We start from the raw sequence: 14,621 nt of genomic DNA on the forward strand, positions 1-14,621 counted from the left end.
TCTACTACTATTATTTCTAGTCACCATCAGGAACAACCACATGGATGTGACAGAGGAAAGAAAGGTAAACTAACGATGTAACGATCCAAAATGTAGGCTACAAACTGAAGTAAACTAAAGATGTAACGATCCAAAATGTAGGCTACAAACTGAAGTAAACTAAAGATGTAACGATCCAAAATGTAGGCTACAAACTGAAGTAAACTAAAGATGTAACGATCCAAAATGTAGGCTACAAACTTAAGTAAACTAAAAGTCACGGCACTAAAGTGACAGTTATTATGTATGTGGGCATTACTGACGGTGGGTACCGATAGTGGCTAATATTTGACGTTTTTTTTAAAGGAAAAGTCTGGTCATATAATTCAACATTATACAGTGCGTGAATAAACTCGGTAGGTTAGGTGCTACTATCAGTGCACAGGGATTTCCATAGGCTACAGCTTAGGCTTGTGTCTCCAAATGTCACCCCCGCAAATTATGAAACCATAGTCCTACAATAAAGACACAGCTATTTATACTTTATACACTGTGGGAAAGAGGCCGAAATACCTGTCATTTTGACATGCTTTTATCAAATTATAAATTACAGTGCATGGATTTTGGTGTTATTTTTATTTGGAAAAAACAAAGTTGAGCTTTTCCACTTTGCGTGACCTTATTCATGGTTTCCTGGGCTTAAATGTTATGGAATTCTGAGGGAATTAAGTCAAGGTCAAAATACAGTTTATCTGTAGACACATCTCTGCCACACCTCAATCTTACAGTTTTTCCTCAGTCGCTTTGGTACCTTTCTTAGATCAAAAGTGCAATTCTTGATACTACTTGTACAAATTCCAAATCATCTAGTCACTTGTGCACATCATTAAAGCAATTTCTTATTCTTTTGAACAAATTGCAATTGATAATGTACAAGTGTCAGCTTTTTTCCACATTATCAATTGCTCATGTCATGTTGATCAAAATATAGTAGATGGTTCTCTGTTGAATAGTCTTACCCCTCAAAACATCTAGGCATTAGTTCCTTGCATAAGCCATTACATGCAAAATTGTTGAACTATTTGTCATAAACTGTCAAGCATAGTTTTACACATTTCTATTAGACCTTTTGTACAAAAACGTGAATTGATAAATCGTGCAAATCATACAGTAATATGTAAATAGTACTGTTGAAATTGATATATGCCATAGAAGTGCAGCCTTGTGCATTTTCAATACAGTAACTGTCATCCAAACTGTAGCCTAAGTTTACATCAGGTAATACTGTCAAAGTACACAGTTACATTGACAACATGCCTAAACATCTTGACGACCTTGTTCGTGAACAATGACTCAATGACTTATCATTCTGATGACACTGACATGATCATTGGCATGAATATTTACTTTTGAGAGATGTACTAAGGATTTTTAGTGACTGACTAGCTTTAGAAACATATCTATTGTATATTGCAGTTTGTACAAATTGTTCTGAGAAATGCACTTATTATTTTGCACATGTTAGGGATGATGTGAAAAATGCACCAAAGCGACTGAGAAAAACTGTAATGATCTCCACCCCAAACGAATAGCTGGCTGGCATATACTTTACCAAATGCTTAAATTGAAGGTCAGAATAAGGGTAGAGAAAAAGGTGCATAAAAAGGGAATTCAGTTGTGTGCATTACTCAGGTCTGAATTCCCCTTGAATTATAGCCCACACAACTGTTTTTCTCATTTGGAAACTAATGGCTACATGTATTTGAACAACTTTCATCACCCAGTCATACTATGTATGACAGTACGTTCTTAAAACCAGCTGCGTGCATGCGCCATCGTGCGCTATCATGCATTTATTTTGTCCCCCTACACCAAACGCGATCACCACACGCAGGTTAAAATATCAAAACAAACTCTGAACCAATGACATTAATTTGGGGACACGTTGAAAAGCATTAAACATGGCAATTTAGCTAGTTAGCTTGCACTTGCTAGGTAATTTATCCTATTTAGATAGCTTGCTGTTGCTAGCTAATTTGTCCCGGGATATAAACATTGAGTTGTTAATTTACCTGAAATGCACAAGCTCCTCTACTCCGCCAATCAATCCACACATAAAACGGCCAATCGAATCGTTTCTAGTCATCTCTCCTCCTTCCAGGCTTTTTTATCTTTGAATTTATATGGTGATTGGCATCTAAACGTTCATAGTATTACCACGACAACCGGCAAAACAGTTCGTTTTTCAATCTACCACGTGGGTATAACCAATGAGGAGATGGCACGTGGGTACCTGCTTCTATAAACCAATGAGGAGATGGGAGAGGCAGGACTTTCAGCGCGATCTGCTTCAGAAATAGAAAGGAGTTATATTTTAGCCCTTGGCAACGCAGACGCTAGTTGGCGTGCACGAGCATTGTGGTGCAATAATTGAATAACATGGATGTTTACATTTATTTTGCGATGTGTCCGGTCTCGTCAGCATGTTACTGTGCCTTTATGCGTGACGCCTACACTGAAGCTGTTTGTGCAATAGACATTGATATAGGCTATGAGTTGATGATAGGGCGGCAGGTAGCTTAGCAGTTAGAGTGCTGGGCCAGTAACCGAAGGGTTGCTGATTTTAATAACTGAGATAAGGTGAAGAATCTGTCTATGTGCCTTTGAGTAAGGCACTTAACCCACATGTACGCCAGGGGTGCAGTACTATCATGGCTGACCCTATAAAACAGCACATTTCACTGCACAGATCTGGTGTATGTGACAATAAAATATATATTTTTATATGCACAAAGTATGTAGACACACTATTTCAGCCACACCTGTTGCTAGCAGGTGTATACAATTGAACACACTGCCATGCAATCTCCATAGACAAACATTGGCAGTAGAATGGCTTTACTGAAAAGCTCAATGACTTTAAACGTAGCATTGTCATAGGATGCCACTTTTCCAACAAGTCAGTTAGTCAAATTTTTGCCCTGCTAGAGCTGCCCCGGTTAACTGTAAGTGCTGCTATTGTGAAGTCGAAACGTCTAGGAGCAATGATGGTGAAGTGGTAGGCTACACAAGCTCACAGAACGGGACCTCTGAGCATCCTCGGTTGCAACACTCACTACCGAGTTACAAACTGCCTCTGGAAACAACGTCAGCACAATAACTGTTTGTTGGGAGCTTCATGAAATGGGTTTCGTTACCTGCCCCAACACATAGTGCAAACTGTAAAGTTTGGTGAAGGAGGAATAATGTTCTGGGGCTGTTTTTCATGGTTTGGGCTTGGCCCCTTAGTTCCAGTAAAGGGAAATCTTAATGCTAAGGCATACAATAACATTCTAGACAATTCTGTGCATCCAACATTGTGTCAACAGTTTGGGTGTCACGGTCATTATAGTGAGGAGACCAAGGCGCAGCGTGATTATAATATATATTTTTTTAAATAAACAAACAACACTTGACAAACTATACAAAACAACAAAACTATCGTGACGCTATGCACACCGAGTGCTGACACAGGCAACTATACATAGACAATAACCCACAAACTATCCAAGGCATATGGCTACCTAAATATGGTCCCCAATCAGAGACAACGAAAAACAGCTGCCTCTGATTGAGAACCAATCTAGGCAAACATAGACATAAAAACACCTATACTGGAAAAACCCCATAAACATACAAAAACCCTAGACAGGACAAAAACACATACATCACCCTCGTCACACCCTGACCTAACCAAAATAATAAAGAAAACAAAGATAACTAAGGTCAGGGCGTGACATTTCCCTTTCTTGTTTCAGTACAAAGCGAGGTCCATATAGAAATGGTTTGTTGAGATCAGTGTGGAAGAACTTGACTGGCCTGCACATGGCCCTGACCTCAACTCCATCGAACACCTTTGGAATGAATTGGAATGTTGATTGCGTGCCAGGCCTAATCACCCAACATCAGTGCCTGACCTCACTAATGCTACTGTTGCTGAATGGAAGCAAGTCTCTGCAGTAATGTTCCAACATCTAGCGGAAATCATTCACATAAGAGTGGAGGCTGTTATAGCAGCAAAGGGAGGACCATCTCCATATTAATGCCTATGATTTGGAATAAGATGTTCGACGAGCAGCTGTCCACATACTTTTCATGCAGTGTATATACAGTGCCATCGGAAAGTAGTCAGATCCCTTGACTTTTTCTACATTTTGTTACTTTACAGCCTTATTCTAAAATGGATTAAAAAAATAATAATCCTCAGCCATCTACACACAATACCCCATAAGTATTCAGACCCTGCGCTATGAGACTCGGAATTGAGTTCAGGTGCATCCTGTTTCCATTGATCATCCATGAGATGTCTCTACAACTTGATTGGAGTCCACCTGTGGTAAATTCAATTGATTGGACATGATTTGGAAAGGCACACATTTGTCTATATAAGATCCCACAGTTGACAGTGCATGTCAGAGTAAAAATTGTCTGTAGAGCGCCGAGACAGGATTGTGTTGAATTTTTGCAACATTGAAGGTCCCAAAGAACACAGTGGCCTCAATCATTCTTAAATGGAAGAAGTTTGGAACCACCAAGCCTCTTCCTAGAGCTAGCCGCCCGGCCAAATTGAGCAATTGGGGGAGAAGGGCCTTGGTCAGGAAGGTGACCAAGAACCCGATGGTCACTCTGACAGAGCTCTAGAGTTCTCCTCCTTCCAGGAGGACAACCATCTCTGCAGCACTCCACCAATCAGGCCTTTATGGTAGAGTGGCCAGACGGAAGCCACTCCTCAGTAAAAGGCACACGACAGGCTACTTGGAGTTTGCCATGAGGCACCTAAAGACTCTCAGACTATGAGAAACAATATTCTCTGGTCTGATGAATCAAGATTGAACTCTTTGGCCTGATTGCCAAGCGTCACGTCTGGAGGAAACCTGGCACCATCCCTATGGTGAAGCATGGTGGTGGCATCATCATGCTGTGGGGATGTTTTTCAGTGGCAGGGACTGCGAGACTAGTCAGGATCGAGGGAAAGATGAACTGAGCAAAGTACAGAGAGATTCTTGATGAAAACCTGCTCCAGAGTGCTCAGGACCTCAAACTGGGGCGAACCTTCCGACCCTAAGCACACAGCCAAGACAACGCAGGTGTGATTTCGGACAAGTCTTTGAATGTCCTTGAGTGGCCCAGCCAGAGCCCGGACTTGAACCCGATCAAACATCTCTGAAGAGGCCTGAAAATAGTTGTGCAGCAACACAACCTGACAGAGCTTTAGAGGCTCTCCAGAGAAGAATTGGAGAAACTCCCCAAATATGGGTGTGCCAAGCTTGTAGCATCATACCCAAGAAGACTTGAGGCTATAATCGCTGCCAAAGGTGCTTCAACAAAGTACTGAGTAAAGGGTCTGAATACTTATGTAAATGTGATATTTCCATTTTTAATAAATTAGCAAACATTTCCAAAAAACCTGTTTCTGCTTTGTCGTTATGGGGTATTGTATGTATATTGATCAGAAATCTATTTTAGAATAAGGCTGTAACCTAACAAAATATGGAAAAAGTCAAGGGGCTGAATACTTTCTGTATATACGATCTCATGGTAATCAATTGCCTTGGGTTTCATGGGGAAAGGGGGATCTTAGTTGGATGTAGAAAGGGTTTTAGGCTAAGACTAGCTCTTAAAAGTGCAACCACAAGTAGCAGCAGACTATCACTTATCACTATCACTTGGGTCATGGCTAGGGTCACAGCTAAGGTAAAAAAAAAAAATTGTATCAGTGTTGACTTGTGACCCCTATTGATGCTGACAGTGGAGTAAACCCTGAATGCCTAACTAACACAATTAATTCCTTCTTTGAAGCAATCTTTATAGGCCCACAGTATTCTGACATGGTAGGCTGATTTCATTGTTGGGATTTATTGGTATTGTCAAGTAAAGTAATAATCTAGATCATAGATTTTCGAAAACACATGAGTATGAGGTCTCTAGAATGTCTCCATGTGGAGCACGCGCGACTGCCGCTGTAGCCATAAAAGCAGTTCATGCGCACGGTGCACGCCTCCTCATTCGCCGGATGCGTTGACCGGTATGGATCCGATGTGAGAATGAAACAAGCTAAATAGTATTTGAAGGTCTTTTAGTGCATTGGGAAAGGTTCAGTCGCTCTCTCTGTATCTATTTCATAATTTAGTGTGGGGACTATCTGAGATTTTGTTGTCTTTCTTCTTATTTCACCGAACACGTGGAGGTCTTTAAAAAGGCACGTAAGGTATGGGCTTTCTTCTACAAATCTACGTATTACAATTTGTCTTTATAGGGATTTCTTTCTCAACTGAATGACATTGATAAGATAGAGAGATCGCCTTCACTTTATTTCGGGAAATGTAAGGTTAATGAAATAATAAAGAGTATGAGAGAACTCTGTAAGATTCTCGTTATTGGAATGTCAAATTTATATCCGAATAAAATTAATTAGGATAACAAAAAAAAAATCCCATTCCATTTAAAAGTTCAATTGAAATTGACTTGAGATTCATTCCTATCAGAACATCTGTGAATACTTGTTTCGATAATGTGTTAATAAATAACCCCAAATAATGATATTGTATATCTTTTATGCATTTTTTAAATTATAACGTGAGAAATAATTAATTAATTTTATTATTTATTGTTTGATTTAAATTAAATGCTTTTGCATGATAGTATAGGGTGTACAAAAAAAGTACAAAACTGCCGTATTTAATAAGGTTTAACATTGGCTGTGTATGTTTAGAAATCTTTATACACATTATAAGCATATCATAAACATGATAGTATAGTTATAAAGAGCATTATCAAAGCTGAATAAACAAGAGATATCAGAACTAACTGGAGTTGTTGAATGTAAAACATCTTTGTTGACAGTCTGCTTTCAAAGAGGATGAAATATGTTTGTGACAGTCATTGGTATTACTTATGACAATCATTGGCATTGGGATATTATCATAATGCCAATGACTGTCACAAACATCTCTCATCCCATTTGAAAAACAGAATATATTCAGGCAAATAGAATGGTTGTTGAGCGCTCCAAGCTGAGTGGTTGTCATAGAGAAGTTCTGATATTCATTAATCGACATTCACCATCTTGCTATACTTACAACAACATTGTCACCTCCCTACCCATAATTAATTGTAATGCTTCTTATGCATATCATTGTCGCTTCATGGAGACAGCTAACAAACATACCTTTTTTGGTGGATTACTGAAACATACTATACACAGGATTCTGAGGTCCTACAGTGGATTGGCCTAAACCATACACTGCATTCTCAATTGATCACCTGGACAACCATATATATCTACCTGAAGTCGATAAAACAAGTCAACAAAAAATATAATTCACCAAAGTGACGAAAGACTTAATGTGATTTAGCTTTTTTTTTTAAAGATGACAAATATTTGTAATGATTTACTAATAAATATGTTATTGTTTTTTGGGGTATTTTTAGCCTGACTGTTCTCCTGGTCTAATAAGAGGAGTTCAAGATGGAGGACACATTGGAACTTCAATTGACCACTACTCATTACATGACCTCTGACCTTATTCTCTCAACAAACCTCACCAACCTGACCGACTGCACCAACACCAACTCCAGCTGCACCGTCTCTAGCATCAAGCTCTCCCCTTACTACCAACACTCTTTGGCTATAGCAGCCAGCTTTACCCTAGCCTACCTGTTCATCTTCATGCCATGCATGGTGGGTAATTGCCTGGTGTGCCTCATTGTGGTTAAGAACCGTCACATGCGGACAGTTACCAACCTCTTTATCCTCAACCTGGCTATCAGTGACCTGCTGGTGGGCATCTTCTGCATCCCGACTACGCTGGTGGACAACCTCATCACAGGTACAGTAATACCTTATAGAAGCATGGCAAATCTCTTGTACATCAAGCTGCCTCACACTACAGAGACAAGTACACCCACTGGACAGGAGGCTAGTCTATCGCAGGGCCTTACCTCCAATCCATCTCATTAATGCTGAGTGTCAAGCAGAGAGGCATAGAGTCCTACCATTTTTCAAGTATTTTTGGTATGACCTTCCAATCTCAGGGAGGAAACTCTTACCACAAAGCCACTGAGTTGGTTTTACCCTACTGCTATAATGATTCTGTAAACGAATAAAACACCATACTCTGTATTAATTGCTGTTAGCTTTGATGAAAAGAATGACGCAACCTTTAGAAAAATACAGTTATTTCTATAACTGATTTGCCAGTTTCCTTTAGCTATTGATTACAAACAATTATTAGGATAAACTCATCTTGTGCCTGGAAAGAAACATAATTCTAGCTATCCCCAGTAGTCATTCACATGTATTGTATGACTCTGTTTCAGCAGGGGTCTTATATATGTCTGAAGTTGCACATGCCCCAGCCTAGCCAGCTTTGCAATGGTTTAGATAAGTTCAATTCATTCTCACAGTAATACATCTTCACACATCTCACAAGCTGAATTGCCAGTCTGTTATTAAATTGTATTATTTTAATTTGTACTATTATTAATAGCAAGCCTTTTTAACATTGTCTTGAAAAAAAAACACTCGCACATGACTCTTTTCAAACTTACTAGCTCTGACTTTGCTGATAGCTACTTTATTGAGGAAAATGTACTTACCATGACTGTGCTACATGGTTGTCCCACCTAGTTATCTTAAGATGAATGCACTAACTGTAAGTCACTCTGGATAAGAGCATCTGCTAAATGACAAAAATGTAAATGTAAATTGGATATTGCAGATTCATGTTTGAATAGTTCAGAACTGAGAGAAAAATAGTAGGTCTGAACATGATGATTTCAGCTGTCTTTCATTTGACAGCCTGATGAATAGCTTTACATTTTTAGACAGTTCTTCACGATCTCTTCATCTCTTCAATACAGACATTAGTTGAGGCCAGGCAGTAAAAGTGCTTTTAGAAAACCCCAAATGTACAAAAGTGTGAAATAATCATTGCCATAAAATCACTCAGACGGGAAGTCTTAACTTACAGTAATTACTTTTTCAAAACACACCTTTTGTTGGCTACATATTCACGCTGGGTAGATATAAATACTTGATCCACTCTTGTGCAAAAAGGTATTTTGGCATCTTTCATGCAGGTTTTAAATGTACAGTACTCCTGAAGTTGTTTATTATTTGTGACCAAATCATGTGTACCAAACTAACCCACGTGTACCAAACTAACTCATGTATACCAAAAATGACAAAAACACCTGTTCACAGTATGGCTATTGACTCTCATTGACATGTCTGGCAGCTCACCAATAAAGTGTTATTGTTGCTATTGTTGTTTGGCAGGCTGGCCCTTTAGCAATGCAGTGTGTAAGTTAAGTGGCCTGGTACAGGGGATATCAGTGGCTGCATCTGTCTTCACCTTGGTTGCCATCGCCGTGGACAGGTAAGTCCCCCACCTCTTCCCTCCCCCATTGTCTCCTTTAGGCATGCAGGGTACTTGTTAGTATCTGCACATGTGAATTGGAAGGGGAAAGAAACACTTTCATGTATGCATGTTAAACACTTCGTGTTTTACAGTAAATTGTTTAATCTACAGATTTAGGATCTTAATTTGAGCCGGTTTGCTACAACAGAAAAATAATCCTGCAGCAACAGGAAATATGAATTATAATTAATCAACATTTTTTTGTTGATACATTTTTCATTGGGGAAAATCAAGTCTGAAATTTTAAAGTAGTAATTACAAACTTTAGAAGCCATTTAACCCTTGAATACACTACAAGTTTGCATTTCCTGCTCAGCAACAAAATAGTGATCAAATGAAGATCCTACATCTGTATGCGGCAAGAATCCTTAGTGAAATGAATCGCTTCATCACTTCTCACCTATCTCTCCTCTCTCTCTCTCTCTCTCCCATTAGATTCCGCTGTATTGTTTACCCCTTTAAGCCCAAGCTAACCCTTCTTGTTGCTAAGGCAACTATAGGGCTGGTGTGGGCTCTTGCACTGGTGATCATGCTTCCGTCGGCTGTGATGCTGACGGTGGATCAAGAGAAGGGTCACTTCATGGTATCCAGTGACAACAAAATCTACCCTCTCTACTACTGCTATGAGACCTGGCCTGACCCTGAGATGAGGAAAGTTTACACCATGGTCCTGTTTACGCACATCTACCTGATGCCCTTAGCTCTTATCATGATCATGTATGGCTGCATCGGAGCCAAGCTTTCTGCTACAGCTGTTCTATCCAACAGTGGGCACCCAGATATTAAGTCCCCTATCTCCCAGAGGAAGGTCAAGGTAGTTAAAATGCTAATCGTGGTGGCTCTCCTCTTCATGCTGTCCTGGCTGCCACTCTGGACCCTGATGCTCCTCACAGACTACGCCAGACCTGAAGGGGACCAGCTGGACCTTCTGACAGGCTACATCTTCCCCTTCTCCCACTGGCTGGCCTTCTCCAACTCCAGCATCAACCCCATCATCTATGGCTACTTCAATGAAAACTTTAAGAAGGGCTTCCAGGCTGCCTGTCGTCCTGGATCCTGTTGCAGCGTGGTCCCCCAGGAGCAGGCGGTGAGCAAGGATCATCAGGGGTGCAAGGCCAGAACCACCAGGGACACAGCCCTCAGTGCCAACCCTCTCACCATCCGGGGGGTGAGAAACCGCATCCACACCGACAGCGACCTGACGGGCTGCGTGTGTTTAGAGATGGAGCAGAGGAAGGCAGAGTGCTCGGCTGAGGCAGGAGGCTGGCGGGGCTCAGAGGCAGAGGGAAGTAACAGTAACGGTGGAGTGTCAATAAAAAGGGGTGTTCATGCGGAGGATGTCGATGGACTCTCTCCAATAAGGGTTGCTGTGTGTCAGGCGTGGGAGCATTGAAAGGCAGTGGGGTGGACAACAACAGTGGGGTGGACAATGACAGTGGGGTGGACAACAACAGTGAGGTGGACAACAACAGTGGGGTGGACAACAGTGGGGTGGACAACAACAGTGGGGTGGACAATGACAGTGGGGTGGACAACAACAGTGAGGTGGACAACAACAGTGGGGTGGACAACAGTGGGGTGGACAACAACAGTGGGGTGGACAACAGTGGGGTGGACAACAACAGTGAGGTGGACAACAACAGTGAGGTGGACAACAGTGGGGTGGACAACAACAGTGGGGTGGACAACAGTGGGGTGGACAACAACAGTGGGGTGGACAACAACAGTGAGGTGGACAACAACAGTGAGGTGGACAACAGTGGGGTGGACAACAACAGTGGAGTGGACAACAACAGTGGGGTGGAAAACAACAGTGAGGTGGACAAAAACAGTGGGGTGGACAACAGTGAGGTGGACAACAACAGTGGGGTGGACAACAGTGGGGTGGACAACAACAGTGAGGTGGACAACAGTGGGGTGGACAACAACAGTGGGGTGGACAACAACAGTGGGGTGGACAACAACAGTGGGGTGGACAACAGTGGGGTGGACAACAGTGGGGTGGACATCAACAGTGGGGTGGACAACAACAGTGGAGTGGACAACAACAGTGGGGTGGACAACAACAGTGAGGTGGACAACAACAGTGGGGTGGACAACAGTGGGGTGGACAACAACAGTGAGGTGGACAAAAACAGTGGGGTGGACAACAGTGAGGTGGACAACAACAGTGGGGTGGACAACAGTGGGGTGGACAACAACAGTGAGGTGGACAACAGTGGGGTGGACAACAACAGTGGGGTGGACAACAGTGGGGTGGACAACAGTGGGGTGGACATCAACAGTGGGGTGGACAACAACAGTGGAGTGGACAACAACAGTGGGGTGGACAACAACAGTGAGGTGGACAACAACAGTGGGGTAGACAACAACAGTGGGGTAGACAACAACACTGGGGTGGACAACAGTGGGGTGGACAACAACAGTGGGGTGGACAACAACAGTGGGGTGGACAACAACAGTGGGGTGGACAACAATAGTGGGGTGGACAACAGTGGGGTGGACAACAACAGTGGGGTGGACAACAACAGTGGAGTGGACAACAACAGTGGGGTGGACAACAACAGTGGGGTAGACAACAACAGTGGGGTGGACATCAACAGTGGGGTGGACAACAACAGTGGGGTGGACAACAACAGTGGAGTGGACAACAACAGTGGGGTGGACAACAACAGTGAGGTGGACAACAACAGTGGGGTAGACAACAACAGTGGGGTAGACAACAACAGTGGGGTGGACAACAGTGGGGTGGACAACAACAGTGGGGTGGACAACAACAGTGGGGTGGACAACAACAGTGGGGTGGACAACAATAGTGGGGTGTATACATGGTGAGGTTGGATAATGAACAGGTTGGGGATAAGACATTTTACTGTGAAAGAGCTCTTTCCACCTGACTGTAATGCTAGATGTGTCCTATACAGGAGCCCTCAAATCAACTGTCATTACAGAGACCCATTATAATATAATACATGTGAGGGAAGAATAAAGTGAACCACCTCCATGTCTGTCCTCCAGCTCAGCTTACTGTCCTCCAGCTCAGCTTACTGTCCTCCAGCTCAGCTTACTGTCCTCCATCTCAGTTTACTGTCCTCCAGCTCAGTTTACTGTCCTCCAGCTCAGCTTACTGTCCTCCAGCTCAGCTTACTGTCCTCCAGCTCAGCTTACTGTCTTCCAGCTCAGCTTACTGTCCTCCAGCTCAGTTTACTGTCCTCCAGCTCAGCTTACTGTTCTCCAGCTCAGCTTACTGTCCTCCAGCTCAGTTTACTGTTCTCCAGCTCAGCTTACTGTCCTCCAGCTCAGCTTAGTGTCCTCCAGTTCAGCTTACTGTCCTCCAGCTCAGCTTATTGTCCTCCAGCCACAGAGTTGTTCGCTACAGGTTGCTTAGATAAATAATGGGCTAGGGAAATCTTTAGGTAATGTAGGAGGACATTCATATGTTACTACTAACTGGGTATTACTGACATTCATTAACCATTTGAGTTGACCTTATGGCTGATATCCAATACACTCCCCCAGAGAGCCAAGAAAGACAATGGAGATCACATTTTCACATGCAAATAGCACGTTGTTTGATTTCTTCTGGTCAAGGAATGACATTCCATGATAGCAACATTTCTTTGAGTTAAACTATACAAATTCTGTTCACAATGTTTCCTGTTACTTACTGCATGAATATTGATGTGTTGTGAACCATATATGAGTCTATTCCAGATGGTAGAATGCAGAGCAGATATGACGCCGAGAAAGTAACTGAAATTAACTGGCAACGGTAATGCAATTGTGTGTTTTCTTGGTGTAACCTTACATGCTCTAATACAGGGGTTCTCAAAGTGGGGGCCACAGGCAGTGGAGGCTGCTGAGGGGAGGACGGCTCATAATATTGGCTGGAATGGAGCAAATGGAATGGCATCAAACACATGAAAACCATGTATTTGATTCAATTCCACCAATTCCGCTCCAGCCATTACCATGAGCCCGTCCTCCCCAATTAAGATGCCGCCAACCTCCTGTGCACAGAGGTACTGCAGGGGGTCCGCGACCAGATCAAATGTTTTGCATTTTATATATTTTTATTTGAATATTACCTACAGCAACAGATTAAACACATTTTAGGGATTAGTGGAATACGTTTAGAGGGTGTAATACTATACAATGTTGTATTATGAATCTAAAATGGATGTTCTTAATAATATTATGAATCTACAATTTAGGTTCTTAACCCTGGGCAACATAGACCTGGGAGGCTTACAGGGATGTTGGTATCCACTGTACTCCACCAGTTATAGCATTTTCAACTCAATACTTCTTGTAGTCCTCCAATTTTTGGGGGGACATAAATGCACTGTAATTTAGGCTTTAAAACGGCAACGTTTTCTCTCTGCCTCATGGCAACGTGTAGAAATTCAGGATATTAGCTTTAAAGCTGCAGCAACAAAAAATCTCTCTGCCCATGGCTAAATGTGCAGAATTGCAGGAAATTTGTTGAAAACTGCTAAATGTTCTCTACAATGTCAAGAGGTGGGCCTTTCAAATGTTTCTTTACAGGGCCAGAGACTTGTTTTTCTTCTTCCATGCACTGCCAAAGTCAGAGTAATTATTTACTTGAGTTGTATTCTGATTATGAGGGGTCCCTGATGAATTTGCTATCACAAAATGGGTCCCCGGAACCAAAAGGTTTGAGAACCCTTGCACTAACAGGTGGCTTGCAAACTTGAATTATAAACAGGTTGATGTTGGTGTGGACTGTGTATGAATACAGATCAAAGTGTTGTGTTTACAATGTGAAAAAGGTTTTTATCTGTGTTTGTGATTGTCAGTATATTTTTGTGTATTTATTTTTGCAGCTTCTACAAAATGTTGCTTTAACTATTGGAGTAGTAAAATAGGGTCACGCTTATTCGGATAGTCCGGATAGCATCTACCGATGGTGATATTATCAACAAACTATCTATTGTTAAGCAGCTACTAGCTAAGGTTACGGTTAGTGTTAGGGTTAGTTTTAGAATAAGGGTAAGGGTTAAGGTTCGAGTGACTAGATACTTAGCTGAAATGTACTGATAGTCTGTAAAGCATCTACCCATGTACTATCCAAATAATGTGTAACCTAAAATAGTGCAAGACGATGATATGGTTGTCTATAGTATAGAAGTGATCTTGAGATACGTTTGCATTACCAGA

The 14,621-nt window shown here is 41.9% G+C and overlaps 2 protein-coding genes across 2 annotated transcripts; both read left to right on the forward strand.

Annotated features, from left to right (window-relative positions):
• Window positions 1-7,486: 7,486 nt before the first annotated feature.
• Window positions 7,487-10,833, forward strand: LOC139421916 (neuropeptide FF receptor 1-like). The gene is made up of 3 exons (XM_071173052.1): window positions 7,487-7,847; window positions 9,299-9,398; window positions 9,876-10,833. The coding sequence occupies exons 1-3, from the start codon at window positions 7,487-7,489 to the stop codon at window positions 10,831-10,833; spliced, it is 1,419 nt and encodes a 472-aa protein (XP_071029153.1).
• Window positions 10,834-10,869: 36 nt separating this feature from the next.
• Window positions 10,870-12,275, forward strand: LOC139422399 (putative uncharacterized protein DDB_G0286901). The gene is made up of 2 exons (XM_071173596.1): window positions 10,870-10,880; window positions 10,928-12,275. The coding sequence occupies exons 1-2, from the start codon at window positions 10,870-10,872 to the stop codon at window positions 12,273-12,275; spliced, it is 1,359 nt and encodes a 452-aa protein (XP_071029697.1).
• Window positions 12,276-14,621: the final 2,346 nt, after the last annotated feature.

Source organism: Oncorhynchus clarkii, chromosome 12, assembly GCF_045791955.1.
Source record: "Oncorhynchus clarkii lewisi isolate Uvic-CL-2024 chromosome 12, UVic_Ocla_1.0, whole genome shotgun sequence".
NCBI lineage: Eukaryota > Metazoa > Chordata > Actinopteri > Salmoniformes > Salmonidae > Oncorhynchus > Oncorhynchus clarkii.

Bases quoted from the DNA above. Each gene is read 5' to 3' on its own strand.
- LOC139421916 (XM_071173052.1), top strand. From the start codon at position 7,487: ATGGAGGACACATTGGAACTTCAATTGACCACTACTCATTACATGACC. The intron at 7,848-9,298 runs GTACAGTAATAC...GTTGTTTGGCAG, and splicing joins GGTGGACAACCTCATCACAG to GCTGGCCCTTTAGCAATGCA. The intron at 9,399-9,875 runs GTAAGTCCCCCA...CTCTCCCATTAG, and splicing joins GTTGCCATCGCCGTGGACAG to ATTCCGCTGTATTGTTTACC.